The sequence below is a fragment of the Zonotrichia albicollis genome, chromosome 29, assembly GCF_047830755.1.
Source record: "Zonotrichia albicollis isolate bZonAlb1 chromosome 29, bZonAlb1.hap1, whole genome shotgun sequence".
Classification (NCBI taxonomy): domain Eukaryota; kingdom Metazoa; phylum Chordata; class Aves; order Passeriformes; family Passerellidae; genus Zonotrichia; species Zonotrichia albicollis.
In genome coordinates, this window is record NC_133847.1 from 1,944,937 (window position 1) to 1,971,965 (window position 27,029).

At 60.6% G+C, this 27,029-nt stretch overlaps 1 protein-coding gene across 1 annotated transcript in view; it reads left to right on the forward strand.

Moving 5' to 3' along the window:
- The window catches only part of UNC13A (unc-13 homolog A), a 37,355-nt gene extending 14,150 nt beyond the window's left edge, over nucleotides 1-23,205 (forward strand). The window contains exons 13-44 of the mRNA XM_074529023.1: nucleotides 187-265; nucleotides 1,504-1,509; nucleotides 1,784-1,855; nucleotides 2,151-2,370; nucleotides 2,924-3,151; nucleotides 3,328-3,469; nucleotides 3,815-3,984; nucleotides 4,787-4,902; nucleotides 5,006-5,169; nucleotides 5,887-6,049; nucleotides 8,066-8,134; nucleotides 8,240-8,329; nucleotides 8,477-8,611; nucleotides 8,877-9,010; nucleotides 9,452-9,537; nucleotides 9,759-9,885; nucleotides 9,963-10,059; nucleotides 10,184-10,327; nucleotides 11,392-11,475; nucleotides 11,692-11,769; nucleotides 12,045-12,133; nucleotides 12,244-12,396; nucleotides 12,617-12,740; nucleotides 14,207-14,212; nucleotides 15,895-15,933; nucleotides 16,888-16,917; nucleotides 18,136-18,192; nucleotides 18,372-18,452; nucleotides 18,551-18,698; nucleotides 20,940-21,032; nucleotides 21,108-21,267; nucleotides 21,537-23,205. Of these exons, the coding sequence (XP_074385124.1) occupies nucleotides 187-265; nucleotides 1,504-1,509; nucleotides 1,784-1,855; nucleotides 2,151-2,370; nucleotides 2,924-3,151; nucleotides 3,328-3,469; nucleotides 3,815-3,984; nucleotides 4,787-4,902; nucleotides 5,006-5,169; nucleotides 5,887-6,049; nucleotides 8,066-8,134; nucleotides 8,240-8,329; nucleotides 8,477-8,611; nucleotides 8,877-9,010; nucleotides 9,452-9,537; nucleotides 9,759-9,885; nucleotides 9,963-10,059; nucleotides 10,184-10,327; nucleotides 11,392-11,475; nucleotides 11,692-11,769; nucleotides 12,045-12,133; nucleotides 12,244-12,396; nucleotides 12,617-12,740; nucleotides 14,207-14,212; nucleotides 15,895-15,933; nucleotides 16,888-16,917; nucleotides 18,136-18,192; nucleotides 18,372-18,452; nucleotides 18,551-18,698; nucleotides 20,940-21,032; nucleotides 21,108-21,267; nucleotides 21,537-21,825 (3,673 nt within the window). The 3' untranslated portion in view covers nucleotides 21,826-23,205. The remainder of the gene's footprint in view (nucleotides 1-186; nucleotides 266-1,503; nucleotides 1,510-1,783; nucleotides 1,856-2,150; nucleotides 2,371-2,923; nucleotides 3,152-3,327; nucleotides 3,470-3,814; nucleotides 3,985-4,786; nucleotides 4,903-5,005; nucleotides 5,170-5,886; nucleotides 6,050-8,065; nucleotides 8,135-8,239; nucleotides 8,330-8,476; nucleotides 8,612-8,876; nucleotides 9,011-9,451; nucleotides 9,538-9,758; nucleotides 9,886-9,962; nucleotides 10,060-10,183; nucleotides 10,328-11,391; nucleotides 11,476-11,691; nucleotides 11,770-12,044; nucleotides 12,134-12,243; nucleotides 12,397-12,616; nucleotides 12,741-14,206; nucleotides 14,213-15,894; nucleotides 15,934-16,887; nucleotides 16,918-18,135; nucleotides 18,193-18,371; nucleotides 18,453-18,550; nucleotides 18,699-20,939; nucleotides 21,033-21,107; nucleotides 21,268-21,536) is intronic.
- Nucleotides 23,206-27,029: the final 3,824 nt, after the last annotated feature.

Here is a 27,029-nt window from a genome sequence, read left to right on the forward strand (position 1 = left end):
CCAGGTTGGCAACCTGATCTAGTGGAAAGTGTCCCTGCCCTCGGCAGGGCATGGAACGAGATGGGCTTCAAGGTCCCTTCCAACTCAAACCATGGTTCTCTGAATGCTGAGTGACCGTGGGCAACAGCAGGGGGCCCCTTCATGCCTCAGTTTCCCCCTGCCCGCTGACTCTCCTCTCTCTTGCAGGCCTGGTGGCGGGCTGATCATTATAGACAGCATGCCGGACATTCGCAAGCGAAAACCCATCCCCCTAGTTAGCGATTTGGTGAGGTTCCTCCCAAGGCACGCCCCCACAGCTGCCAGCTTCGCTCCTGCTGCCCCACCGGACTGCGCCCCGCTCCCCAGCTGCCTCTAACATGGCTTGTGTTCTCTGTTTTCTTTCCTGTGGCCTGGCTGGGCCTTCCCTGCGGCAGGGGGGCGGCTGTAAGGTTTCTGCGCTGCATTAACAGCATGCCCGACATTAAGCCTGGACGCAAATCTCTCCCTCTAGTCAGCGATCTGGTGAGCGCGGTGCGAGGGGTTAAAGAGACAGCGCCCTGGGGCTGCCGCCAGCCCCTGCCCCCAGCCCTGCCAAAGGGGGCGTCCCGCACTGCCCGGGGGGCTCCTGGCCCTCCCTGCAGTGGGGAGCTGGGCTCTCCCTACCCGAGGGTGCTTCTCTTTAACGGAGCTCTGGTCCCTACCCCAAGCATCAGCCTAAGGTTTCCCAGGGCTAAATCTGGTTTCCCAATTCTTTTACTGGTGCTGTATCCCTGGTCCCTTTGTGTCCCAGCTGCTGTGCCAAGCTGTCCCTGCAGCTTGGGCCACACTGGTGCTGGACAGACAGACCGACCCCGGTACCAGGGGAGGGCTGGCAATGGCTTTTCCAAGCTGCCCAGACCCTGTGCTCCTGTCCCCACTGTCCCATGTAAGGGGCTGGAGACCCCCAGTGTATGGGCCCCCCATGATGGGGTCTCCTCCAGTCCCTGGGTTCAATTGCACAGAGTCACTCTGCTGGTCCCCTCCCACTCCTGGTGACAAGAGACAGCAATTTTGGAAACAAAGACACCCTGTCCCCAAGAATTAGGTGCCCTTCCCCTCCTTCCCCTCTCTTTACACCTTGTCATCTCCACTGTGTGCCCTCCCTGGGGTGCCACCCTCCTGTTCCCAACCTGTGTCCCCACATTCCCTCACCCCCTTGCTGTGCCCAACTTGGTGCCCCACCCCAGCCCTCTTGGGCAGCTGCTGATGCTTCTGCACTGTGCTGTGTTGGTGTTTTGGGGGTGGGGGGTGATGGGGTGGGCAGTGTGTGGGGTTTGGGGGTTCTGCTGCCTTTCCCTGCTGGGATTTGCAGGCTGCAGCCAGTGCTGTGGTTTGGGGACACAGTGCCCCCACCACAGACTGCTCAGTGCTGGGTGAGGGGTGTTCCCCCAATTCCCACTGGTTCTGGCAGGGAAGGGGCTCTCCTGGGAAGGGTTTGCACTAATGGCTTCTTATTTCCCCCTCGCTGGCCCTGGCTGCCCACAGGCCATGGTAAGTGCCCCCCACCCCATCTCCCCAGGGGTCTCAGACACGTGGGGAGAGGCTCTGCCCCACTGGAGCTGAACTGGGAATGTCACAGGCTGCTGCCCTGGTTCCTGTCCCACTGCACAGCAATGGGGGCCGGGCTGTCCCCACTGCCCCCCATGCAGCCAGGACCCTTCCCTGTCTGGGTTTGGGGTCTGTCCTGGCTGTTTCACAGCTCTGGGGCTGTAGGAGGGAGCTCTCATGGTCTGCTGGATCTGGGAACTCTCTTTCTTTCCCACAGTCCCTGGTCCAGTCCAGGAAAGCAGGAATCACATCCGCGCTGGCCTCGAGCACCTTGAACAATGAGGAGCTGGTAGGTGCTGGGGTGGGCTGGGCTGGGGATGGTGGGGAGGGGGAAACTGGGCCTGGGGGGCTGGGCCAGCAGTGGAGGTGCAGAGTCTGTGCCCCACCAGCACCCTCTGGTGATTCTTGAGCATCCAGGATGCTCATGGCAGCACCTGGGGATAGAATCATTAGGGTTGGAAAGGACCAAAGGATCATCAAGTCTGACTGTCAGCCCAGCACCACCACCATGAAATCAGTGTCCCCAAGTGCATCCTCTGCCCTGCTTCAGCGTTTCTCCCCCTCTCTCCCCTGTCCCTGCACAGAAAAACCATGTTTACAAGAAGACCCTGCAAGCCTTAGTGTACCCCATCTCCTGCACAACGCCCCACAACTTCGAGGTGTGGACGGCCACCACGCCCACGTACTGCTACGAGTGTGAGGGGCTGCTGTGGGGCATTGCCCGCCAGGGCATGCGCTGCGCCGAGTGCGGCGTCAAGTGCCACGAGAAGTGCCAGGACCTGCTCAACGCCGACTGCCTGCAGAGTAAGGACCTGGGGCCCACAGCCTTGTCCCTTCTCCCTTGTCCCTTCTCACCTTGCAGAGGGAGGAGGGAGCAACCCAGAGACTCCGCTCCTGACCTGGGCATGGGAGAAATGGTGGGCAGAGCAGACTCATCCTGGGCAGGGGGTAGAACCCTTCAGGTTTGGATTAATTCATGCATGGAATTGTAGAATTGTGGAATTGTTAACGCTGGAAAGGACCTTTAAGATTATCAGCAACCTTTAAGATTATGAGCAACCATCATCTCAGCACCCTTGTGGTCACCACTAAACAGTGTCCTCAAGTGCCACCGCCACATGTTTTTTGCACACTTCCAGGGGTGACTCCACCACTGCCTGGGCAGCCTGGCCCAGGGCTGGACAGCACTTCTGGGGAAGAAGTTTCCTCTGATACCCAACATAAACCTTCCCTGGTTGAGGCCATTTCCTCCTGTCCTTGTCCCCAAGCCCACCATGCCAACCTATGAGATCTCTTGTCTCTCTCCTGGGCAGCAGCAGCCCCCCAGCCCATCTCACCCATGCCTGTCCTCTCCCAGGAGCAGCAGAGAAGAGCTCCAAGCATGGGGCAGAGGACCGGACCCAGAACATCATCATGGTGCTCAAGGACCGCATGAAGATCCGGGAGCGCAACAAACCAGAGATATTTGAGCTGATCCAGGAGGTGTTTGGGGTCAACAAGACCACGCACACACAGCAGATGAAGGCAGTCAAGCAGAGTGTCCTGGATGGCACCTCCAAATGGTCAGCCAAGATCAGCATCACAGGTAGGCAGCTTGTCAGCTTTGGGGACTGTGGGAATGTCCCCACTGCCCAACCCCTCATTCTGCCAGGCAGCTTCAGCCCCTGGGGGGACACAGGTGCCTGTTTCAGGGATTTTCCTGTGGCTGTGGCACTGACTTCTCTCTGTCTGTTCTCTCTGCCATGCTGTGCTGTGCTGCAGTGGTGTGTGCCCAGGGCCTGCAAGCAAAGGATAAGACAGGTTCCAGTGACCCCTATGTCACTGTCCAGGTTGGAAAGACCAAAAAAAGGACTAAAACTATCTACGGCAACCTCAACCCAGTCTGGGAGGAGAATTTCCATTTGTAAGTTCACCCCCTATCTCCCCATTCCCCTCCCTGACCACTCGTGGTTGTGCCAGGCTGTGCTGGCTCTTGCCATGTCCCAGTAGGGTGGGGGGAGGCAGCTGGGCCTCATCCTGCCCCCACTGAGGTGCTGGGGTCCCTTGGGTTCTGCTTTGTGCCATGAGGGTGTGACTCCAGGGGCTGCCTGGGTGTGGCACAGAGCTGCTGGGAGGGGATTGGTGCCCCCACATCTGCTCTCTTCCCCAGTTCCTGCTCCGTCCTAGTCCCTTTTGTTCAGGGAAGCAGTGATGGGGAGTAGCTGGAAAGGTTTCACTGCTCATGCTGGGGCCTTTGTCACCTCTGCAGCGAGTGCCACAACTCCTCTGACCGCATCAAGGTCCGTGTGTGGGACGAGGATGATGACATCAAGTCCCGCGTCAAGCAGCGCTTCAAGAGGGAATCCGACGACTTCCTGGGCCAGACCATCATAGAGGTCCGGACCCTGAGTGGGGAGATGGACGTCTGGTACAACCTTGGTGAGCAGCACAGCCCGGGACCCTGGCCTGGGCTCAGGGAGTGCCATGTCCTGCTCAGCCTGGCACCCTGGCTCTGGGCTCAGGGAGTGCCACATCCTGCTCAGCCTGGGACCCTCACCCTGGGATCAGGGGGTGCCATGTCCTGCTCAGCCTGGGACCCTGGCCCTGGATTCAGGGGTGCCACATCCTGCTCAGCCTGGCACCCTGGCTCTGGGATCAGGGGTGCCACATCCTGCCCAGCCTGGCACCCTCACCCCGGGCTCAGGGAGTGCCATGTCCTGCTCAGCCTGGGACTCTGGCCTGGGATCAGGGGTGCCATGTCCTGCTCAGTCTGGCACCCTCACCCTGGGCTCAGGGGTGCCACATCCTGCTCAGCCTGGGACCCTGGCCTGGGATCAGGGAGTGCCATGTCCTGCTCAGCCCGGGACCCTGGCCCTGGGCTCCAAGGGGGAAATGCTGCCAGCCATAGGCTGAAGGCTATTGCAGCAGGGTCTGCTCTTAGAAACGTTTAATATCAAAAGCCATCAGGATAAAGTGTTCTCCCAGAGTCATTTTCAGAACCCTCTGCCCAGGAGGTTCTAGAACACCAGCCTCCTGCAGAAGGGAAACTGAGGCACAGAAAGGCCATGTCTCTAGCAGCTGGAAATGTGGCCAAATCACAACGCCATCACGGCTGCACACCGTGCTGGGTGTCCCCTCATCCCTGGCCCTGTGCCACAGCACTGTGCCCCTCTTTGGGGCTGGCAGTGAGCAGGGTTGCCCCAGGGAAGCCTCACACCCTTCCCTCTCCCTGCACCCACAGACAAGCGCACAGACAAGTCTGCAGTGTCAGGAGCCATCCGGCTGCACATCAGCGTGGAGATCAAGGGCGAGGAGAAGGTGGCTCCCTACCATGTCCAGTACACCTGCCTGCATGAGGTGAGCAGCCCAGACAGGCACAGGGGGCACAGCCCCCTCCCCAGCAGTGCCCCCCTGCCACCACCTGCCCTGGGGAGCTGACAGGACCCGTTTGTACCTCCAGAACCTGTTCCACTTTGTGACGGATTTGCAAAACAACGGCGTGGTGAAGATCCCCGACGCCAAGGGGGACGATGCGTGGAAGGTTTACTTTGATGAGACAGCACAGGAGATCGTGGATGAGTTTGCCATGCGCTATGGGGTGGAGTCCATCTACCAGGCCATGACGTGAGTCCTGTGCCCCCATCTGGTTCAGAGGGGCTGCACCCACCCTGCAGGTGGAGGGTTACTGTCCCCATCTTCCTCTCCTGCTGCCATTGGCACTCACCTCCCTGCCATCGGTGCAGACTGGCCCCAAACCTCTGCACCCATCCTTCCCCTTCCCAACGCTCTCTGGCACAGCCTCATCTCAAGTCCTGTGTCCAGTTTGGGCACCACGAGATCAGAAGGACCCAGAGCTGTTGGAGAGTGCCCAGAGGAGAGACACGGAGCTGGGGAAGGGCTGAGGAGCAGCTGAGGGCACTTGGCTGGTTCAGCTGCAGCCCAGGAGACTGAGGGGAGGCTCCTCGGGGGCTGCAGCTCCTCCCCAGGGCAGGCACAGGGGCAGAGGCTGAGCTCTGCTCAGGCACAGGGACAGGAGCCCAGCAAGGGCTGCAGCTGTGCCAGGCCTTGGCATGGAGCTCAGGGCAAGGTTCTGCCCCCCGAGGCTGCTGGGCACTGCCCAGGCTGCCCAGGGAATGGTGCCAAGGCTGCCAGAGCTGCAGGAGCTCCCAGGGGTACTCAGGGTGGGGTTGTTGGGGTGGCTGGGCAGGGACAGGGCTGCACTGATGATCCCTGATGGTCCCTTCCAATTTGGGTTGCTCTGGGATTCAATGACTTATACACCGCAAACCCTGCATCCCCTCCCATGGCCCTAAACCCTCCCATGACCACCTCTCTCCGTAGGCATTTTGCCTGCCTCTCCTCCAAGTACATGTGCCCCGGGGTGCCGGCGGTGATGAGCACCCTGCTGGCCAACATCAACGCCTACTACGCTCACACCACGTCCTCCAGCAATGCCAACGCCTCCGACCGATTCGCCGCCTCCAATTTCGGTGTGAGTCCCATGGTAAGTAAACGCTCTTTTCTTCTTCTCTCCTTTTTCTGGGAGGGGGTGAGGGGCTCAGGAAGCAAAACGAGCTGTGCAAAACACCCCGCTCCAAACTGCAGGCAGACAGCAGTGGGGTCAGCCCCTGCTTGCCCCAAAAATCATCCCGCTCCTGTACTTCAGGAAGGAAAAGAGCCACCACCTTCCCAGGAGAAGGGCTAAATTTGCTCCCCTATTTATTATGGGAGCTTGAGCAAATTGGGTGGCAGCGTGCCAGGAGGAGGGGGCACCTTGGTGGCAAAATCAGAAGCATGTGGCCATGACCCACCCCTGCACTTCCTGGGGGCCTGGGGGGGTCTTGCACAACCTCGTGTGCTTTGGGGGACCCCAGCCTGCAGCAAACTCAGCCGGTTGTGCCAGCACCACTGGGTGCCAAGGGGGCGAGTTTGTGGCAGGGCTGGGTGCCCCTTGGGGATGTGGGCAAGGAGGGGCTGAGCCCTCACCTGGGCTCCATCAGTGCCACCCCAGAAGCAGGAAATGGTCACTCTGGGTGTGCATGGGGCTGCCAGGGTCAGTGCCCAGCCCTGGGTGCAGCTGGGTAGCCAGGGACACAGCCAGGGCCAAGCACAGCTCCGGATCACAGAGCTTTGGCTCCCCTCGCTGTTCTGGTGCAGGGGGAGTGAGCTGTGCCTCAGATCATGCAGCAGGAGGAAACCAAAACCAGCCTTTTCTCTAATATGGAGGATTTTAAAAACTTCTCTCTTTCTCTTTTTTAGAGAGCCTAAGGTTGGGTGCTAAAGTGCCCAGCTGTGTTGTGTCCAGTGTTAGAGTGCTGCAGCCGCTCCTGGGTGTGGGGACGGCCCGGCCCAGGGCCCGGAGGTTTGCAGTGCCAGCACAGGCTGTGGCCATGGCTGAGCCATGGAATCACTGCCCCTCCCACCCCTGTTCTCTTGTCCAGGGCTCTGCAGAGCCCTGTGGGTCAGCCCTGACCCGTACAGCCAGTGCTGAGAGCCAGCCCAGGGCTCTCGTGGCAGGCACACATGGCTGTCCAGAGCCTCTCCACCAGCAGGAATGCAAAGGGAAATGCTCCCCAACAATGTTTTGGGGCCAATACTGGGAAGAAATTCTTCCCTGTGAGGGAGTGAGGACTGAGGTTGACCTGAGAGCAGCTGTAGCTGTCATCCCTGGAATGTTCAAGACTAGATTGGACAGGGCTTGGAGCAACCTGGGATAGTGGAAGTGTCCTTGCCCATGGCAGGGAGTGGAACAAGGTGGTCCTTAGGGTCCCTTCCAAACCAAACCAGTCTGGGACCTCATCCCATGAGTTGCTTTGCCATCAGCTGTGACCCCTGATCCAATCTACAACCCAAGATGGGATTTGCATCCTTCTGCCCTGTGCTCCCTGGGTGGGAGCTGGGCTGAGCTGAACTACAGCCCCTCAGCCCCAGTGGAGACCACCCCACATGGGGTGTTCCATGCCCATGTCCCTTGATGCAGCCCAGTGGGGTGAATGAGGGGTCATGGAAATGTCCAACTCCTGGGGCCACTCTCAAGATGGACAACCACTGTACATCCTTTTTCCTGAGCTCTTGCAAAGCCCCAGTCGAGGCGCTGCTGATCCTGTAGCCCCTCTCCCAACTCTTGTCCTGAGCCCAGGCTCAGAGATGTTCCAGTGGGCAGGGCAGACAGAGCAGCCTGTCAGCCTCCCAGCAATGACAGGGGACACATGGTGTCACCTCTCCATCCTGAACCTCACCTGGCATGGCCACATGTGCCCCTGGAGCTGCTGAGGGCTTTGAGTGAGCCCCAGCCACCAGCAAGGAGATGCTCTTCTCTGCAGGCATGTCCTGCCCACTCAGGGCTCAGAAAGAAGGCAGGAAGGCAGGCGGGCAGGCAGGAAGGAAGGAAGGAAGGAAGGAAAGAAAGGAAAGGAAGGGATGGGATGAGCGAGGGCTGAGCTGAGAGCAGAGAGCAGAGGGTGGGGGTCAGTCCCTGCCCCTTTCCCCTGCTCACCTGCCCCCGGGTGTCTCTCCACAGAAAGATCGCTTTGTGAAGCTCCTGGACCAGCTGCACAACTCCCTGCGCATCGACCTCTCCATGTACCGGGTAAGGTGCCAGCCCTGCCTCAGTGTCCCCACCTGAGGCACCAGGTGGCTGCTCCCTCACCCTCATTTGTGAATTTGGAGGGCAACTCCCCTCTTTCCCTTCCAGAACAACTTCCCTGCCAGCAGCCCCGAACGGCTGCAGGACCTGAAGTCCACAGTGGATTTGCTGACCAGCATCACCTTCTTTCGGATGAAGGTACAGCTGGGGCCCTGCTCTCCCTGCCCCTCAGGGATCTGACTCCCCTTGGCCCTGGTTCTCTGCGGGTTGGGGTGGCTCTGGCCTGTGGTGCTGCTGGGTGGGCTCTGGGGGTGCTCCAAACACCATGCCCACTCTGCACACCAGGTCCAGGAGCTGCAGAGCCCCCCACGAGCCAGCCAGGTGGTGAAGGACTGTGTGAAGGCCTGTCTCAACTCCACCTACGAGTACATCTTCAACAACTGCCACGAGCTCTACAGCCGCGAGTACCAGACAGACCCGGTGCGTGGGCAGGGGCATGCTGGGCACTGACCTCCCCATCCCGTGCCCTTCTCCTTTATTCATGCTCCTGCTCCCGCTCCAGAGTGCTCAGTCCTGTGCAGAATGATCCCCAGGAGTTTGAGCTGGGGGGTTGAGATCAGGACAGACAAGAGGGGGTTGCATGGGGCCTCCAGGGTATTCCCTCCTGCTCCCTTGTTAGTGCCAACACAAAGTTGTTCCCTGCACTGGGGTGACCAAATTTTCCACTGTGTCCCTGCCCCTCCAGACTAAGAAAGGCGAGGTGCCCCCCGAGGAGCAGGGCCCCAGCATCAAAAACCTGGATTTCTGGTCAAAGCTCATCACCCTGATTGTCTCCATTATTGAGGAAGACAAGAACTCCTACACACCTTGCCTGAACCAGTGAGTAGGTGCTGGGGAAGGGGACACTGCTGTGCCCACAGAGGGTGCCCACGTGGAGGCAGTAGCATCTTGAGGCCGTTGGAAGTGGTTATAACATCCATTCTACAGCTGGGAAAGATGAGGCTGCTGTGAGGTGTGTGAGGGATGTCTGTCCACATGGAGGGCCCATTCACCCTGTGTTCATGGCCTTGAGCTGTGCTGGGGAGGTTCAGGTTGAACATCAGGAAGAATTCATGGAAAGGGTGGTCAGGCATTGGCTGGGGCTGCCCAGGGAGCTTTGGAGTCCCTGCCCCTGGAGGTGTCCAAGGAAGGGCTGGATCTGGCACTCAGTGCTCTGGGCTGGGTGGCAAGGGGGGGATCATTCACAGGTTGGACTCGATGGCCTTGGAGGTCTTTTGCACCCTAAACAATTCTGTGGTTCACACTGCCCCCTCACCCCAGGTTCCCCCAGGAACTGAACGTGGGGAAGATCAGCGCTGAGGTGATGTGGAACCTCTTTGCTCAGGACATGAAGTATGCCATGGAGGGTGAGTCCCACCTGCCACCCTGAGCCAGGGAGAGGAGAACCAGGCAGGAGCTGTCCTCAGCTCCCACCTCCCCTGGTCCCTGGTCAAACCCATTTCCTCTCCTCATCAACACCTTGCACAGCTTACCCCCCCACCCGACCTCTTTACCCTGGAGCTGCCCCTGGGGAGCCCCAGCCCAGATTTGGGACTCAGAGTGAGCCCCAGGCCCTTTCCCCGTGCAGAGCACGAGAAGCACCGCCTGTGCAAGAGCGCAGACTACATGAACCTGCACTTCAAGGTGAAGTGGCTGTACAACGAGTACGTCACCGAGCTGCCCTCCTTCAAGAGCCGCGTGCCCGAGTACCCCGCGTGAGTGCAGCCCTGGGCCGGGAGGGCACTGCCACCACCGGGGTGCTGCCCTCACCATGGCTGGCTCTCTCTTGCAGCTGGTTCGAGCCCTTTGTCATCCAGTGGCTGGATGAGAATGAAGAGGTGTCACGGGATTTCCTGCACGGAGCCCTGGAGCGGGACAAGAAGGATGGGGTATGAGCAGGGCTAGGGGAGCAGTCTCACAGGAGAGGGGCTTGTCCCTTGATGCCCAGTATGTTCTGGCTGGGGCCAAAATCTCCCCCTGACATCCTGCTGACACCTTGTCTCACTCCTACAGTTCCAGCAGACCTCGGAGCACGCGCTCTTCTCCTGCTCCGTGGTGGACGTTTTCTCCCAGCTCAACCAGAGCTTTGAGATCATCAAGAAGCTGGAGTGCCCCGACCCCCAGATTGTGGGGCACTACATGAGACGGTTTGCCAAGGTGGGCACCACTCCTGGCATCCCAGTGCCAGCCCTGCCTGGGGCTCCTGGGCTCCCTGTGCCCCCTCCATCCAGCTGTGGGCAGGCAATATGCTACCAACACACCATGGAACACTCCCAGCTCTGCTAGCACGGGATATTAGTTAATTAATTATGAGATAATTGATAAGTTATTTGCTTAATTAATACAGATTAATTAAAACTGGCTTGCTGCAATATAGGAGGGAGTTGCATGCAGGCTTGGTGGCTGTTGCCTTCGCAGCTGTGCTGGAGCAGCACATGGAGACCAGTTGTGCTTCATCTGGCTTCCAGTGAACATGAGCCAGGTGTGCCCATGTGGGCAAGGAGGCCAATGGCACCTGGTCTGTACCAGCAGTGGTGTGCCCAGCAGGACCAGGGCAGTGACTGCCCCCTGTGCTGGGCACTGCTGAGCCCCCACCTCAAATCCTGGGGTCAGTTTGGGCTCCTCATTACAAGAAGGACAGTGAGGGGCTGAAGCGTGTCCAGAGAAGGGAACAGAGCTGGGGATGGATCTGGAGCACCAGAAAAGGCTGAGGGAGCTGGGGAGGCTCAGAGGGGACCTTCTGGCTCTGCACAACTCCTGACAGGAGGGGACAGCTGGGGGGATTGGGCTCTGCTCCCAGGGAACAGGGACAGGAGGAGAGGAAATGGCCACAAGTTGTGCCAGGGAAAATTTGGGTTGGACGTTGGTAAAATTTCTTCCCTGAAAGGTTTGTCCAGCCCTGGCACAGGCTGCCCAGGGCAGCAGTGAAGTCCCCATCCTTGGAAGTGTTTAAAAAACATGTGGATGTGGCACTTGAGGATACGGTTTAGTGGTGAACATGGTGGTGGTGCTGAGGTGATGGTTGGACTTGAATTTATATGGCTTTTCCAACCCTAATAATTCCATGATTTTGTGATCCATGAGGCCAGAGGGTCTGAGGCTGCCTGTATATATCCAGACATGAGGTTGTTTCACTGCTGTTGGATTCATGGTTTCCTTCTCTCCCTCCTTACCCTTTGTTGCTGTGTGGGTGTCTTCCTTGGTGCCCTGTTTGGCTGCAGACCATCAGCAATGTGCTGCTCCAGTACGCTGAGATCATCTCCAAGGATTTTGCCTCCTACTGCTCCAAGGAGAAGGAGAAAGTGGTGATGTATCTCCTTTTTGCTGTCCCCACGTGTCACCTCAACCCCAGGGTGGGTCAGTCCCTTCCTGATGGCAGTTCCTGACACGCTGCCAGGGTGGCTTCTGTGCCATCCCTGTCCTCATATCCCCCAGTGCAAAGTGGGAGGGTTCTGGGGCTGTGGGCAGCTGTCCCAGCCATATTTATTGGTGCTTACCCCCCTCTCCATCCACCCCTCCAGCCCTGCATCCTGATGAACAACATCCAGCAGCTCCGTGTCCAGCTTGAGAAGATGTTTGAAGCCATGGGTGGGAAGGATGTGAGTATGGGGGGGTTCCAAGAGGGAGCCCTGTGGGGGTTGGATCATTCCCTTCTCCCCTGAGTAGCCCCTTGCCCAGTTCCCCAGTGCTGGGAGCAGACCCCTCCTCATTCCTGTGTGGGGTCACACTGTCCCAACCCCATGGCACCCTGCTCTCCCACCATATTGGACTGGGAAGGACTTCACCCTGCCCAGGGATGCATTTGGGGTGCAGAAACTTCCCTGAGGGCTGGTTCAGGAGCTCTGTCAGCTTCAACAACCTGTTCCTCCTGCAGCTGGACACAGAAGCCAGTGATATCCTCAAGGAGCTGCAGGTGAAGCTTAACAACGTCCTGGATGATCTGAGCCGAGTGTTTGCCACCAGGTACAGCTGGGTGAAGGGGCAGTGGGCAAAGGAGAGCTCTGGGGGTCCAGAAGCTGTGTCCAGGGGCTCTGGGGGGCTGTGCTGAGCTGCCTGTGTGTTGTGGTGCCCAGTTTCCAGCCCCACATCGAGGAGTGTGTGAAGCAGATGGGTGACATCCTGAGCCAGGTGAAGGGCACCGGCAACGTCCCCGCCAGCACCTGCAGCAGCGTGGCACAGGATGCCGACAACGTCCTGCAGCCCATCATGGACCTGCTGGACAGCAAGTGAGTGTGGGGGCAGCTGGGACGCCCCCCTGCCCCTCCTGGCCTCGCCAAGCAGTGTGGGGGACCTGCAGAGTCGGGGTGACACGGGAGGGTGACACGGGAGGGTGACACGGGAGGGTGACACGGGAGGGTGGCACAGGAGGGTGACACAGGAGGGTGACACGGGAGGGTGGCACAGGAGGGTGACACGGGAGGGTGACACGTGGCATCTCCTCCGCAGCCTGACGCTCTTTGCCAAGATCTGCGAGAAGACGGTGCTGAAGCGGGTGCTGAAGGAGCTCTGGAAGCTGGTGATGAACACCATGGAGAAGACCATCGTGCTGCCCCCCCTCACAGACCAGACGGTGAGTGATGGGCAGAGGGACCAGGGACCCTGGGACACAGGTCACTGACTGGGGCAGTGTGGGACATGGCTGGCCAGGTGCCTTTGTGGCATGTGAGAGGGTGGGGACTTCTCTGATGTCCCCAAACCCGTGTCCAGCTCCTGGCCAGGGAAAGGATGGAAGAGAGATAGTCATCCTTGCTCCAGAACCTTCTTGGTTGGCTTTGGCAAAGGACCTTCCTGCCACCTCCATTGTGGCATCAAGAGGGTCACTGGCCCTTTCTTATCCATCCTTCCCTCAGAGCTGGGACAGCATCCCACACCCCACTGATCCACACTGGCTGTGGGTGTGCTCCCTGTGCCAGGAGGTGAATCCAGGGGCTCCTGGAGTGTGGGGAGACTCTGCCTGTTTGCCTTGCTGAGGGGCTGGGGGTTTCCTGGGGATGGGGGACATATTCCCCAGCAGGGCTGAGCTGTCCCTTGCTCCTGGGGGGTTTGGGAAAGCAGAGCAAACCCAGGGAATGGTCCCTCTCTGAGGCTCCATATCACACTGCTGCTTGCCTGCCCCCTTGCACCTGGAGCTTCCTGAAATAGTTCCTTTGAAGTCAGGCAGAAAAGGGTGACACTGAGGGCTCTCAACCAGCCACACACCTGTCACTCTTTGGTGGCTTTTGTCACCATTACAAAGCTGAGCTCAGGCTCCTCCTTGGAGTTCCTGGAGCTGTCAGCCTTTATGTCACCTTTCTGGGAGTGTGGAGCTCCTGTGCTGTGTCTGTGAGGGACAGCACAGTGGTGACATGTCAGCCCTCAGTGGTGCCACCTCACTGTCACCGTGTCACAGCCCCATGTCACTTCTGACCAGGCTCACCCTTGGCCAAAGGTGGCCAAATCTCATAGGGATGCTGGTGCCACTGAGTCCCAGTCCCCATCCCGGTCCCCATCCCAGTCCCCATCCCCATCCCAGTCCCCATCCCAGTCCCAGTCCCCATCCCAGTCCCCATCCAAGTCTCTTTCCAGCCAGGCTGTGCAGACAGTGGGGTCTGTGCCAGGGCAGAGGAGGGGGCAGCAGGGACATGTTGGGTTGTTGGCTGTGTTGGGTGATTTTCCTGAGGGCACAAAGTCCCTGGGGAAAGCTGTGCTGGGTCTGGTCCCTCGGGCAGGGGACATCCTGCCCAGTGTCCCTGGTGCCAGCCCACGGGGTGGCAGGACAGGTTGGTGGTTTGGGGGCCAAGTGTTGACTGGGGTAAAGCTCCCCCCCCACAGTTAGGAGGGCTGGGCAGGTGAGGCTGGGGCTCTTTGGGGCCTGTGGCCGGGCAGGGACACTCAGCGACACTCAGTGACACTCAGTGACACTCAGTGACACTCAGCGCTGTGGCCCTGCCGGGGTGGGGGGCAGCAGGGCTGGCGCTGGGGAGGATGAGGAGGCGGGGGCCGGCACTCACGTCACGGTTGTTCTCTCCAATTGCTCCTCTCGCCTCTCAATGGCAGATGATTGTAAGTACGGCAGCTCCCTGTCTGTCTGTCTGTCTGTCCGCTCTGTGTCGGTCCTGGCCTCGCCGGTTCTTGTCTTGTGTGGCTGCCCGTGCCCTGCCCACGCCCTCCTTCGGCTCCTGGTCCGGCTCCTGGTCCCCGCCCCTGCCTGGCACCGGCTGGCACACGCCAGCCCCTCGGGGATGGGGTGGGTGGAGAGGCCTCGGGCAGGTTGGCGGTGCCGGGATGTGGGGAGGGACAGGGGCAGTGATGGGGCGGGAGGGGACGGCGGTGGCAGTGCCATCAGTGCCATGTCATGGGGAGTGCCAGACCCGGGCTCCGTGCTGAGGGCAGCAATACCGCGGGAGGCACCAGCCTCAATCAGGGCTGCCTGTCCTTCCCCTCGTGCCTCATTTTCCCCGCGAGGCCCTGGCTGGGTCTGGCTGTGCTGGGGGTGAGGGCGGAGGTTTTCCCAGCCAGGAGGAGGAAGAGGAGGAGGAGAAGGAGGAGTCTCTGGGGACGGGCGGTCCCCGGCCCGGTGCTCGGTGTCGGGCAGGCTGCTGGCACGAGTCGTGAGGCTCCTCCTGGTCGGGGTGTGACCCTGGGAACCCGGACTGCTGGTTCCCTTCTCGGCATCGCTGCTGGGTCCTTGCATGGCTTTGACTGAGCAGTTTCCCTCTGTCCTATTCTGACCCGTCTGTGGCTGTGGGGTTATGCCCCTGGGGGCAAGGGAAGGGCAATTCCCCCCTCCAGTCCTGTTTCCACCCCTGTTGTGACCCAGGCACCTGTGCAGGAAGAACAGTGGGAGCCAGCTGCTGGGTGATGGTGCCAATCCCTGCAGGGACAAACACCCTTCTGCTGTCCCCCAACACCTTTTGTGTCCAACAGCAGCATTTGGGGAAGCCTTGGGGGCAGCCTGGGGCTGAGTGTCCCCTCAGATCTCATGAGGACCTCGTGGGAGCCCCATGTCCCAGCTTTACTCTGGGGGACAGAGCAGTGTCAGCTCTCTTCACCCATCACCCTGTGCCAGGCCCAGAGCCCCTCCTGGCAGCCCTATCTGGCTGTACCTGTGCTGCTTGTTCCTTCTGAGGCTTCCCAGCCAGCTGACTCTGTGCTCCCCCCTCCTGACCCCAACAATCCGTGCTGAGAGCTGAGTTCATCCCCCCCAATGGCACTGTGGCTCATTTCACACAGTTCCTCCTGCCTGGGCCAGTGTGGGGCTGACACTGGGCCAGTGTGGGGCTGACACTGGGCTCAGCCCTGCACAAACCAGAGCTCTGCGTGCCCAAGCCAAATCCCAGCTACTCCCTCCCTGCTCCCTTCCCAGTGCTGGGAGCACCTGGCAGAGCTGGAGCAGGATGTGTGGGGGCACCAGAGCCTGCCCACACACAGCTGGATCCTGTGTTCCAGCAAGGATCGTCCCTCACGGATTCAGCATCTCTGTATCCCAGCAAGGACCATCCTGATAGATTCAGCATCCCAGCAGTGTCCCAGGGTGAGGACAAGTTCTCCAGCAGTGCAGCATCTGCTTTCCAGAGGGGATCCAGCACCCTGATGGCTCCAGGCCCTCACTGAGTATCCCGGTGGGGAGCAGTCCCCACTGGCTGTCCTTCAGGAGCTCCTGATGTCTCTGCCACCTGTGCCCCTGTGTCCTGTCCCACGCTGTCCCCCCACCCCACACTCAACCTCTGACATTGCTTCTACAGGGCACGCTCTTGAGAAAACATGGCAAGGGGACAGAGAAGGTAAATAGCTGTGGGCTCCGTGTGTGTCACACCCCGGGGCCACGCCCGTGGCCTCACACCCGCCTGCTCTGCAGGTCCGGCCTTGTCCGTGCTTCCTCTGTCGTGCTGTCTGGATGTGCTGTTGCCTGCGTGGTGTTGTGGTGAGGTGTGTGCTGTGCTGTGTGCTGGGGACAGCCCCAGCTCTGTGTGTCCCTGGGCTAGGGAGTGGGGGCTCTGTGGTGTTCAGTCCTCATGGGGCAGGTGTGGGGAGTCACCCATCCCTGTGGGGAGCGCTGCCCCACAGCACTGCCCCACAGCACTGCCCCACAGCCCTCAGCTGCCTGGTGGGACAGCAAGGGCTGAGACCCCGTGGGAAACCCTCCACACACCCCCACCCCACTGTGGGGGGCTCAGGAAGAGGGGACCCCCCCGTGCTGGGCCTTTGGGATCCCCCGGATCTCTGAGCCTGCTCCCCCTTCCTTGCTGAGCCCAGCCCTGCTCCAAGGGCCCTCTCCAGCCCATGGGCTCTTGCCCTGCCTGGGGCTCCTCACCACAGGGTGGGGGCCCAGCAGTGAGCCCAGCCTGCTCTCCAGACCCTGGTTCTTGCAAGAGCCATGCCAGCATCCATCTGGGCAATGCCTGCAGCTCCCCCTCCTCTCTGGGGGACACTGGCTCCTGCCCAGTTTGCTGGGTGTGCTGGGGGAGCTGATTCCCTCTGGTCCCCCAGCCCCAAATGGGGTGAGGAGCAAACCTCAGAAGAGACCTGGCACACTCACCTCAGCTCCACCAGCGTGGGCAGGGGCTGAGCCTTTGCAGCTGTGACCTGGTGCCCATCCAGTGGCACCAGCAGAGAGCTGGGAGAGCCAGAGGAGAGCACAGGGCCAGAGCCCTCCTGGCCAGGGGATGGGGGGGCCTGGAGCCGTGGCTCAGTGCTGCTGGGGCCACCAGTAACTGTCCCTTGCTGTTCTCTTCCAGAGCAGGGTGAAGCTGCCCAGTCACACTGAAGTAAGGACATGGCTCTTCTGCTCCCCACTTGCACTGCTCTGTCCCCTTCCCTCCCCGCTGTCCCTTGTCCCTTGTGCTCTGGGTTGGGGGCTCCCAGCTCAGTACAGGGTCCTGTCGTGCTCTGTTTTGGGGACAGCAGTGTCCCCTGCTCCCAGCCTGTCCACGGACTGGGGGAGATGGGAACAGTGAGGGTGGAATTGATGGGACAGAACTGGGTGGGCAGAGGGGTGGGCACAATGGGTTAATGGGGGCATACCAAATTTGGGCACAGAGGGGGCAGAGCCCTGTAGGGGTTAATGGGGGCATACCAAATGTGGGCACGGAGGGGGCAGACCCCTGTAGGGGTTAATGGGGGCATATCAAATGTGGGCACAGAGGGGGCAGAGCCCTGTAGGGGTTAATGAGGGCATACCAAATGTGGGCACGGAGGGGGCAGACCCCTGTAGAAGGTACTGGTTAATGGGAGACGTGTTGAGGTTCCTGTGTTGGGAGGGACTGGAGCTACTGGTGCTGGGAGAGGGAAGTGGTGGGGGTCTCTGGGCCCCAGTTTATCCATTGCATTTGCACATTGAAGGAGCTGAAGAGGAGAGCTTGTGCTCAGCCCAGTGAGAGGTGCCAGCCCAGGGCAGTGAGCAGGATCTGCCCATCCAGGGGCTGCTGTGTACGGAATGGCCCCACAGCCCCTGCCATGCTGGGGGCACAGGACAGGCAGAGTTCTCCCAGCTTGGGGAAGGGGCTGGGAGCCTCCCTGGGACTGCTGGGCTGGGCAGGGCTCTGTGTGGCCGGGGCTGTTTGGTGGCTGTGGGGTCATGGCCACGTCCCCCCGTGCCCGCTGTCCCTCGCTGTCGCGCTCTGCTCCCACCGTGCCCGAGTGGTCCCTGCCCTGCTGTGCCAGGCCCTGCTGGGGGCAGGAGCAGGTGCTTGGGGCACAGGAGCAGGGTGGGACTCCTGGGCCGAGCTGCTTGTGCTGAGCAGAGCCAAGGGTGGCACCAGAGTGGTGTCCTGCCCTGGGGTCCCCAAGCCTGCAGCCCCACAGCTGTGCTGAGAACCTGGGGCTGCCAGCCTGGTACCTGTGTCACCTTCCTGGCTGCTGTCCCCTGGAGCCTGGAGGAACCCCTGGATCTGCAGGAAGCTTCTGGCATGATGTGCCCAGCCTGGCCATGCCACCCTTAGCCTGGCTGCTCACCGGGGCTGTCCCTGTTTCTTTGCTCTCTGCAGGGCACACAGATGATTTTCAACGCGGCCAAGGAGCTGGGGCAGCTTTCCAAGCTGAAGGTGAGGGCTGGGGGTCTCTGAGCTGAAGGTGAGGGCTGGGGTGCTGGGGTGCTCTCTGTACCAGGGTGAGTGCCAGTGCCACTGCTGCCAGGACCCCAGCACTGCCCCCTTGCTGGCTGGGCTGGGCTGGGGCAGCGGGGGCCTGGTGCTGTGCTGAGAGCAGGATCTGTGTCCCCCAGGACCACATGGTGCGTGAGGAAGCCAAGAGCCTGACCCCGAAGCAGTGTGCTGTGGTGGAGCTGGCGCTGGACACCATCAAGGTGAGGGCACTCTGGGGCATTTGGGGTGCCCACGGGGCTCTGAGCCTGAGGGGACCCTCACAGAACTGCTGAGCATCCTGAGGCCTCTCCCCCTCCAGCAATACTTCCATGCTGGCGGTGTGGGGCTGAAGAAAACGTTCCTGGAGAAGAGCCCTGACCTGCAGTCGCTGCGCTACGCCCTGTCCCTCTACACCCAGGCCACAGACCTGCTCATCAAAACCTTCGTGCAGACCCAGTCATCACAGGGTAGGACACGCTGCCCTCGTCCCCCCAGGCTGCCCCGTGGTCGGCACCCACCTTGGCTCTGTCCCAGTGGGCTGGGGGTCCCAGCCAGGCTCATGGTGGGGAAGAGAGGGGGGGGAAGGAAGGGGCTTTTTCTTCCCATGCCTTGCAGGTGAAGAGGGGCTGTGGTGCCCAGCAGCAGCAGCCTGGCACTCCCCAGTCCCCCACCAGCAAGAACAGTGGGTCCCCAGTGCCAGGGCATTGCTGGACTGGCATGGAAATGGGGCCTGTGGGTGGGGGGAAGGTCACCCTCTGGCCGGGTGTCACAGTGTTTGTCCCCTCTGGGTGGCCCCAGGCACCCAGCACTGACCAGTCACAGGGTCCATGGGGTCTGGATGCTGTGCCAGGGCCTGTCCTGGGCGTGCTGGGTGCCCAAGGCCCTGAGCTGGGCTCAGCTGTGCTGGGGTGCAGTGCAGGATGCTGGGCACCTTCCAGGGCAGGATCAGCCGTCAGCTCTAAATGCTGCCCTTTATTCTGTCCCTTGGCTGCTCAATGGTGGTCACAGCCACCCTAAGGTGCCCCAGGCAGGCTTGTCTGCGTCCTGGGGAGTGGGACGTGCGTTTGCTGTCCGTGAGTCTCCTTCAAGGGACGTCTGTCCTGTCTGTGCCTCCTGTGCCAGCCATGTCGGGGGCGTGGGGTTGGGTGTGGTGGGTGCCAGCACCCCTGGGTGTAGCCTGTCCCCAGGAGCCCACACTGGGAGCTGGGGGTGCCTGGCACTCCTGTGTCGCTGCAGTGTTGTCCGGGTGCTTGGCCGTCAGTCTGTCTGCGAGATCTGATCTCTCTTTCTCTTTGTTTCCCCCCTCCCTCACTGTTCCTGTTCCCCACACGTCATCATCTCCTTCCTCCTCTCTTCCTCATCTCCTCTCCTTCATCTCTTCTCTCCTCCCTTCTTTTGTATCTCCTCCCTTTTCTCTTTGTTGTCATCTCCTTCCTCCTCCATCTCCTTCCTCCTCTCTTTGTGTACTCTGTGCCGTGTCTCTGTCTCTTTCTCTCTCCTTCCCACTAGTTCATGGTGGGAAAGGGATTAGGTTTACCCTTAGTGAAGAGGTTTATCCTGAGAAGGGTACGTGTGCTCCGCCCGCCCCTGCACCGCCTGCCGCCGGCCTGGGCTAGTGACAGTGCCACCCCGGGCTGGGCTGGCCTGGGGACCCCAGAACGGGCAAACGGCCCCTGCCCTCCCCTTTGGGAGACTGTGCAGGAGCTGTGCTCACTGACCACCCCAGAGCGGGTCGGGGGCTGTCCCCGTGGGAATGGGGGTGTCTGCCCGCCCGCTCTGGGCACCCCACACTGTCCCCAGCACTGCTGCACCCACCCTGACCTCCCCCTGGGACACGTGGCCGTGCCATGTCCTGTGCCCTTCGTGCCCACCCTGCTGCCCTGAGGACCATTACCAGCCCTGCTCTGGCGCGCTCTGCCTGCCCTGGGGCCCTGCTTGGCCTCATCACACCCTGCTGGGGCCGGGGCTGCTCCCCCGCTTGGCCTCCCATGCCCGGCCCCTCCCCAGCGCCATCGGCTCCATCCCGGCTCTGCATGCGGGGCGGGGCCGGGGATGGAGGGGATGTGCCGTGGGATGGAGGGGAATGTGCCACTGCCAGCCTGGCACCCTCAGTGACACGGGGACATGTCCTCCTTCACTGCTCTTCCCACCTCAGAGCTGCCCACTGAGCCCTGCTGGATCTCCCATCAGACCCACAGAGCCTGTCCCTCTGCCCTGCACCCCGTCCCTCACCCATGGGTGCATGCACAGCTCTGGGGGGTGTGGGGTGGGCTCACCTGTTGGTCCCCATGCTCGGGGACCCCTGGGCTTGGTGTGGTCCCCGGGATGGAGGGGTACGAGGGGTGGGTCAGCCTTGAGGCACTGTAGGGCTGTGGCTGCCCTGGCTGGGTCCCTCCTGCCCATGGCACTGTCACCCCTCTGTGGCCAGAGCACGGGGAGCTGGGCCACTGTCCTGTGCCCCATCCTGGACAGACCCCTCAGCCCTGCCTGAGCAAGGGGGGGGTCACAGGGGTGGGATGGCAGAGGGGGTCCTGCCATGCCCATCACAGCTGCTGCACCCACACTGCTGTGCCCACAGCCCTTTGCGACACCCCTAATGCCCACCCCTTTCGCCCCATGTGGGTGACCTGCTTCCTCAGAGGGGTTAGTGTTGGGCAGGGCATGCCAGGGAAAGCAGCACTTCCATCTTGTCCCTCTCTCTGTCCCAGGCTCTGGCGTGGATGACCCCGTTGGGGAGGTGTCCATCCACGTGGAGCTCCTGACCCACCCCAGCAGTGGCGAGCACAAAGTCACCGTCAAAGGTGGGTCCTGCTGGCCAGGTACCGGGGTCTGGCAGTGGCAGTGCCCCCTGAGCCTCACCTGTCCCCTCCTTGCAGTGGTGGCTGCCAATGACCTCAAGTGGCAGACCTCGGGCATCTTCCGGCCCTTCATCGAGGTCAACATCATCGGGCCCCACCTCAGTGACAAGAAGAGGAAATTCGCCACCAAATCCAAGAACAACAGCTGGGCCCCTAAGTACAACGAGAGCTTCCAGTTGTGAGTGGCACCGTGGGCTGGGGATGTGGAGACAGGCTGGGCAAGTGGGGACCTCCTGGGGCCTGCCAGGGAGTTTGTTCATCCCTGATGGAGTGTTTTAGGCATTTCTCATTGGTTAAAGCAGGGAGAAGGGAGCAGGAGTAAAAAGGAAAAGGCTTTTGTAGGGATGGGGGTGGGGACAGCAGCCACGCCCGTCGGGGGTGGGGACGGGCTAGGGGGGTGGAGTGTGACCCCATATGCCAACACTGCCCGTGCCTTGCCTCCCTCAGCACGCTGGGCACGGAGACGGGCCCCGAGTGCTACGAGCTGCAGGTGTGTGTGAAGGATTACTGCTTCGCCCGGGAGGACCGCACCGTGGGCATCGCCGTGCTGCAGCTGCGGGACATCCTGCAGCGCCCCGGCTGCGCCTGCTGGCTGCCCCTGGGCCGCCGCATCCACATGGACGACACCGGGCTCACCGTGCTGCGCATCCTCTCGCAGCGCAACAACGACGAGGTGGCCAAGGAGTTCGTCAAGCTCAAGTCGGACACGCGCTCGGCCGAGGAGGGCAGCAGTTAAAGTCCTTTGTCCCCCCAGCCCTCGCCCCCGCTGCCGGCCCCTGACAGGATCCCCAGCCGTGTATAAGCCATAGGAGGGGCCACAGAGGTGGCACAGGGAGGGGGAGCTGTGGCTGCAGGGACAGAGCCTCCCCTCCTCCCCGGCCAGCACGGCTGGCTCACAGAGAGCACACCTGCGGGAAGGTGCTGCTGTGGGGCTGCAGGGAGGGGCTGGAGCCCAGCCTGGCTCAGGGGAGCAGCCTGCCCTTCCCCAGCCTGCCCTGGACCTCCAGTGTCCCACCCAGCCCCAGCCCTCACCGAGTGACACAAGGAAAGGGTGGGGGGTGTGTGTGTGTCTTGTGCCATATGTGGGTGTTGGTGAGTGGCTGGCACAGCGTGGTGGCCCCTTGTCCCCATCCCTGTCCCTGGTGTGTCCTGAGCACATCCTGTACATATGTAAATACCTGTACATACAGGGCAGCTGGACAGGCTGTGTCCTGCCCCTGGAAGGGCTATTGGGGCTGTTGGCTTGGTGGGTGCAGCCCCCACGGGCCCTGCACAGGGTCCCCTCCCTGGCTGGCAGCAGCATCACAGGGTCGGGAGCAGCAGGGAGCAGCCCCCGGCCCATTTCCTGTCTTCCCTGCCTTGCTGCCACCGTGGGCTCCCCCAGTGCCCCCCACCAGGTGCCAGGGCTGGGGGAGGCAGGGGCTGAGGGGCCTGGGCACTGTTCCTCTCTGCTCTGCCCGTGGGGAGCAGCAGCCCTGAGCAGTGCCGCCCACGGGATCTCCTTGGCACAAGCAAACCTTGCCCAGCCCAGCCCAGCCCGGAGAACCCCCTGCAGTGCCCAGTGAGCAGCAGTTCCGTGCCCCAGTTCCCCAGTGAGCACCATTTCTGTGTGCTGTGGTGTGCATGTCTCGTGCGAGTGCCTGGGAGGCCTGGGGTGCGGTGTTGGGGTGGCCACCCCGATTCTGGGGCACGCTGAGGCCTCAGGACCCCACAAATCAGTACAGCTCTCCCAGCCCCTCCCATCCCAAAACAGGGTACCCCAGATGCTCCTTTGTCTCGAGGGTTTGCCGGGACCAGAGGGTTTCACGTTGCTCTCTCGTTTCTGTTCAATGTTTACACCCTTCTCCAGCGGCTGCTCCTGCACGGCCGGGCCGGGGCTCGGCCCCGCCGCCCCTCCGTGGTGCCCTGAGCCCCCTCCCCGAGCGTCCTGTTCGGCATGTGATGGAACTGACCAATCCTGCTCCTGTAGCACAGTGTCACCGATGCCTGTGTGTCTGTCCCGCCCCCGCGGCGGCTCCCATGGATGCATGACAGTGAGATGTTTTGCACTATTTTGAATTTTTTGGGCTCTGTAAAAATATTTTATTATAACTGACATTAAAAAGCACACCCTTCACTGTGGCTCGTGTGGGGAGTTGGGAGGGGATGGGCACCTGGGAGCATTCCCACCTCATCCAGAACTTCCACCTTTAAAGGGAAAACCAGCGACATCCATCCTGAAGGTTAACCAGCTCCAAGGGTAACCAGCTCCCCTCCCAGTCCCTCCCAGTTTATCCCAGTCCCTCCCAATCCCTCCCAATCCCCTCCCAGTGTCCCCAAACCCCATCCCAGTTTATCCCAGTCCCCCAAACCCTCTCCCTGTATCAACCAGTAACCCCAAATCTCCCTTAAACCTTTTTCCAGTCCCTCCCAGTCCATCCCTGTTTATCCCAGTCCCTCCCAATCCCCTCCGAGTACAAACCAGCTCCAAGGTTAACCAGCTCCAAGGTTAACCAGCTCCAAGGTTAAGATAACCAGCTCCAAGGTTAACCATCTCCAAGGTTAACCAGCTCCAAGGTTAACCAGCTCCAAGGACCAATAGCCCAGGGATGATCCCTGTTGCCACTCAGCCTCCCTGAGGGCGCCTTTGCCAAACCAAGGATTGGTGTTAAATGGAATTGCAGGAGCACGGAATCCTGGAATATCCTGAGCTGGAAGGGACCCTCAGGGATCATTGATCCAGCCCTGTCCCTGCACAGCCACCCCAACACCCTGAGCAGCCCTGGGAGCTCCTGCAGCTCTGGCAGCCTTGGCACCATTCCCTGGGCAGCCTGGGCAGTGCCCAGCAGCCTCGGGGGGCAGAACCTTGCCCTGAGCTCCATGCCAAGGCCTGGCACAGCTGCAGCCCTTGCTGGGCTCCTGTCCCTGTGCCAGAGCAGAGCTCAGCCCCTGCCCCTGTGCCTGCCCTGGGGAGGAGCTGCAGAGCTGGGGCAGATGAGTCCTGGCAGGTTGCACAATGCTGACAATTCCCAGGCATGGGAGGGATCAGGGACAGCCAGCACAGCCCCATGGAGGGCAGAGCCATCCCTGTCTGGTCCTGTGCCCTTTCCTGATGGAGTGACTCCATCAGCAGATAAAGGGGGAGCTGTTGATGGCACCTACCCGGTGACAGTCCATCAAAACACTTTCCCCAGTAAATTGGGTTGCTGTGGATTTGATGAATGCAGGGCCCTGATGACCTGCAGAGAGAGCTGGGGCTGTTCCTGGGCTCTGGCAGAGTCCTGCTTGACCCCTGAAGCAGGACTCTGCCACCAGGGTCAGCCACCAGGCTTTGCTGGAATCATGGAATGGCTGAGGCTGAAAAGGACTTTAAAGCTCAAATCCAACCTCATCCTTGTTCTTGGGCTCTTGTCTTTTCCCAGTGATCATTGATGGATACACCATTTATTGAGGTTTTCTACATTAATTACCTTTAACCATCACAGTTTCACAGGGCTGGGTGAGAAGGAGCAGAGGTTCCCTGGGGTCAGGGTAACCCAGCCCAGGGAGGTGCAGGGGAGCAGAGCTGGAGCTGCAGCCCCTGCAGGAGCCTGGGCAGAGCAGGGGATGTGCCCTGAGCTGTGCTGGGGCTGCAGCAGCTCCTGCAGAACCTCAGGGATCCATCCACGGTGGAGGCTCCTGCAGGGCTGGGCCATGGAAGGAACCCCGGGCTGGAGCAGGGGGAGAGGAGGAGGAGGAGGAGGAAGGAGCAGCAGAGACAAGGGGTGATGGACTGAGCACAACCCCCATTGCCCTGCACAGCTGTGGGGGAGGACATGGAGGATTTGGGATGGAAGTTGAGCCTGAGAAGGGAGAGCTGGGGGGAAGATGTTTTATGATTTATTTCCCATGATCCTCAGAGGAGTTGATTAACAATTTAAGCAGTATAATAATTTATGCACCAGCTGCCCACTGCAAGCAGAACAATAAATACAGTCCATGAGGGAGCTGCCCTCAAACCTTGTTCAGGAAATCCAAGTGAAGCTCTGAGTGAGCCTGGTGGCCTCGTGGTCTGTGAGCTCTGGGATGCAATGCTGGGCACTGGAAAACCCAAACCCACCCCAAGGGGAAAATGGAATCCCCCCAGCCAGCAGGGCCTGGTGTAACCAAACCCCTTTAATTCTGGAGAAGAGAAGGATCAGGGAGAGCCCAGAGCCCCTCTCAGTGCTAAAGGGGCTCCAGGAGAGCTGGGGAGGCACTTTGGGCCTGCAGGGACAGCACAAGGGGAAATGCCTCCCCAGGGACAGGGTTGGTGTTACTGGTCCATCTTCCCTCCACCAAATCTCCCCTCAGTCCCAGAGTGGGAAATAGCTGGGTAATTGAATTTAAAGTCAAGTTCCTCTGAGGGGCTCTCATGACACCTCATCCTACCACCTCCATGCACCTCTCAGTCCTAAGGCTCCCAAAGCCGTGATAACTCAGGACACAGCATTTTCATGGGATTGGTTCATCTGCTGCTGAAATAAATCCTGTTTATGAGGAAAGGGGAGGTTGGCTTCAGGAGAAATTGCAATTCCTCGAGGAATGCCTTGAGAGAGGATGCTGTGGGACAGGGTCTGACTGGAGCTGCACAGGGGCTACAGGGAAGAGTGTGTAATTCTTTACTCCTGCTCAAGAGAAGCCCAACTGTGATTTAACCAAACCTTTCAGAAATGCTCCTGTTCCAGCTGGTGCCATTAATGCTGCCAGCACTCCTGGCCCTGACAGGCTGGGGAGTTAAAGCCTGCTGGCATCAGCTGAGCCAGGTCATTGCAATAAATCCAGGTAGGTCTGTCCCAGCCTGCTGACCACCCCTTCTCTGGGGGCCAAAGAGCTCCTCACTCCTCCCTCCCTCCCTGAGCTCCCTCCCAGCTCCTGCAAACAGCCTCAAGGCCACAGTAACATGCAAAGATCTCTTTTAGCTTCAAAGGATTAAAAAGTGGCCAAACAACCCAGTGAAAACCCAAAGGCGCTGAATCCCCACCCTCACAGCCTCCCCAAGCTCCAGAGGGGTCAGACCTGGAAATGGGGCAGTGGCAGCAGCCCAGGGCAGGCCAGGCTGGGGGGCAGCCAGGGAGGGCCAGGCTGGGGGGCTCAGGGGTGTGGAACCCCCCAGGGGCAGAGGGAGGTGTTGAGGGGCAGCTCACAGGGGGGATGAGGCTGGTGTGCCCCAGGGGCTGCTCAGGTCCCTCCCCATTGGTCCTGCAGCCTTTGAGGGGGCAATGGGGAGATGGGGACAATGGTGGGGTGGGGACAATGGTGGGGTGGGGACAATGGTGGCACTGCCCCAGGGTGGAGCAGCCCCTCCTCACTCCCTGCTGAGGAGAGGGGGCTGATGTGTGGTGTTCCATTTTAGTTGAACAGTTTGCTCTCTCTCACCCCTCGAAAATGTGGGGTTTATTCCAAGCCTGTGATCCTCCCCTGCAGTATCAGGGATCTGTAATCCCAAATCTGATTCTGTGCCCACCCTGAATCTCCCTGTTAAGCTGTGGGGGGACACCACAGAGTCTCTCTTGGCCCCTTTTCCCCCCAGACTCTCCCTCTCTCCCCCTCCCTTCCCCTCAGAAGCCCTGCTGCTCCCAGGGGTGGGACCCCCAATAAACCCCCATCTAATCAGCACCCCCAGAAGCCGTGTGGAGTCCCCTTGCCTGCCTGCTGCTACCAGGGAACACCCAGCTCAGGGAGCCCCCAAAGGACCAGCAATACTGACGTGCTGGTGATGAGCCTGGTGTCCCCAGGGGCTGCTCAGGTCCCTCCCTACCGGGTCCTGCAGACTTTGAGGGGACAATGGTGAGATGGGACAATGGTGAGATGGGCACTGCCCCAGGGTGGATGGAGCAGCCCCTCCTCACTCCTGCTGAGGAGATGAGCTGTGCCACTCCAGCCCCATGGCCAAGGTGTGTCCAGGGATCTTCATCTGGAGCAGAGGATGGGGACAGGCAC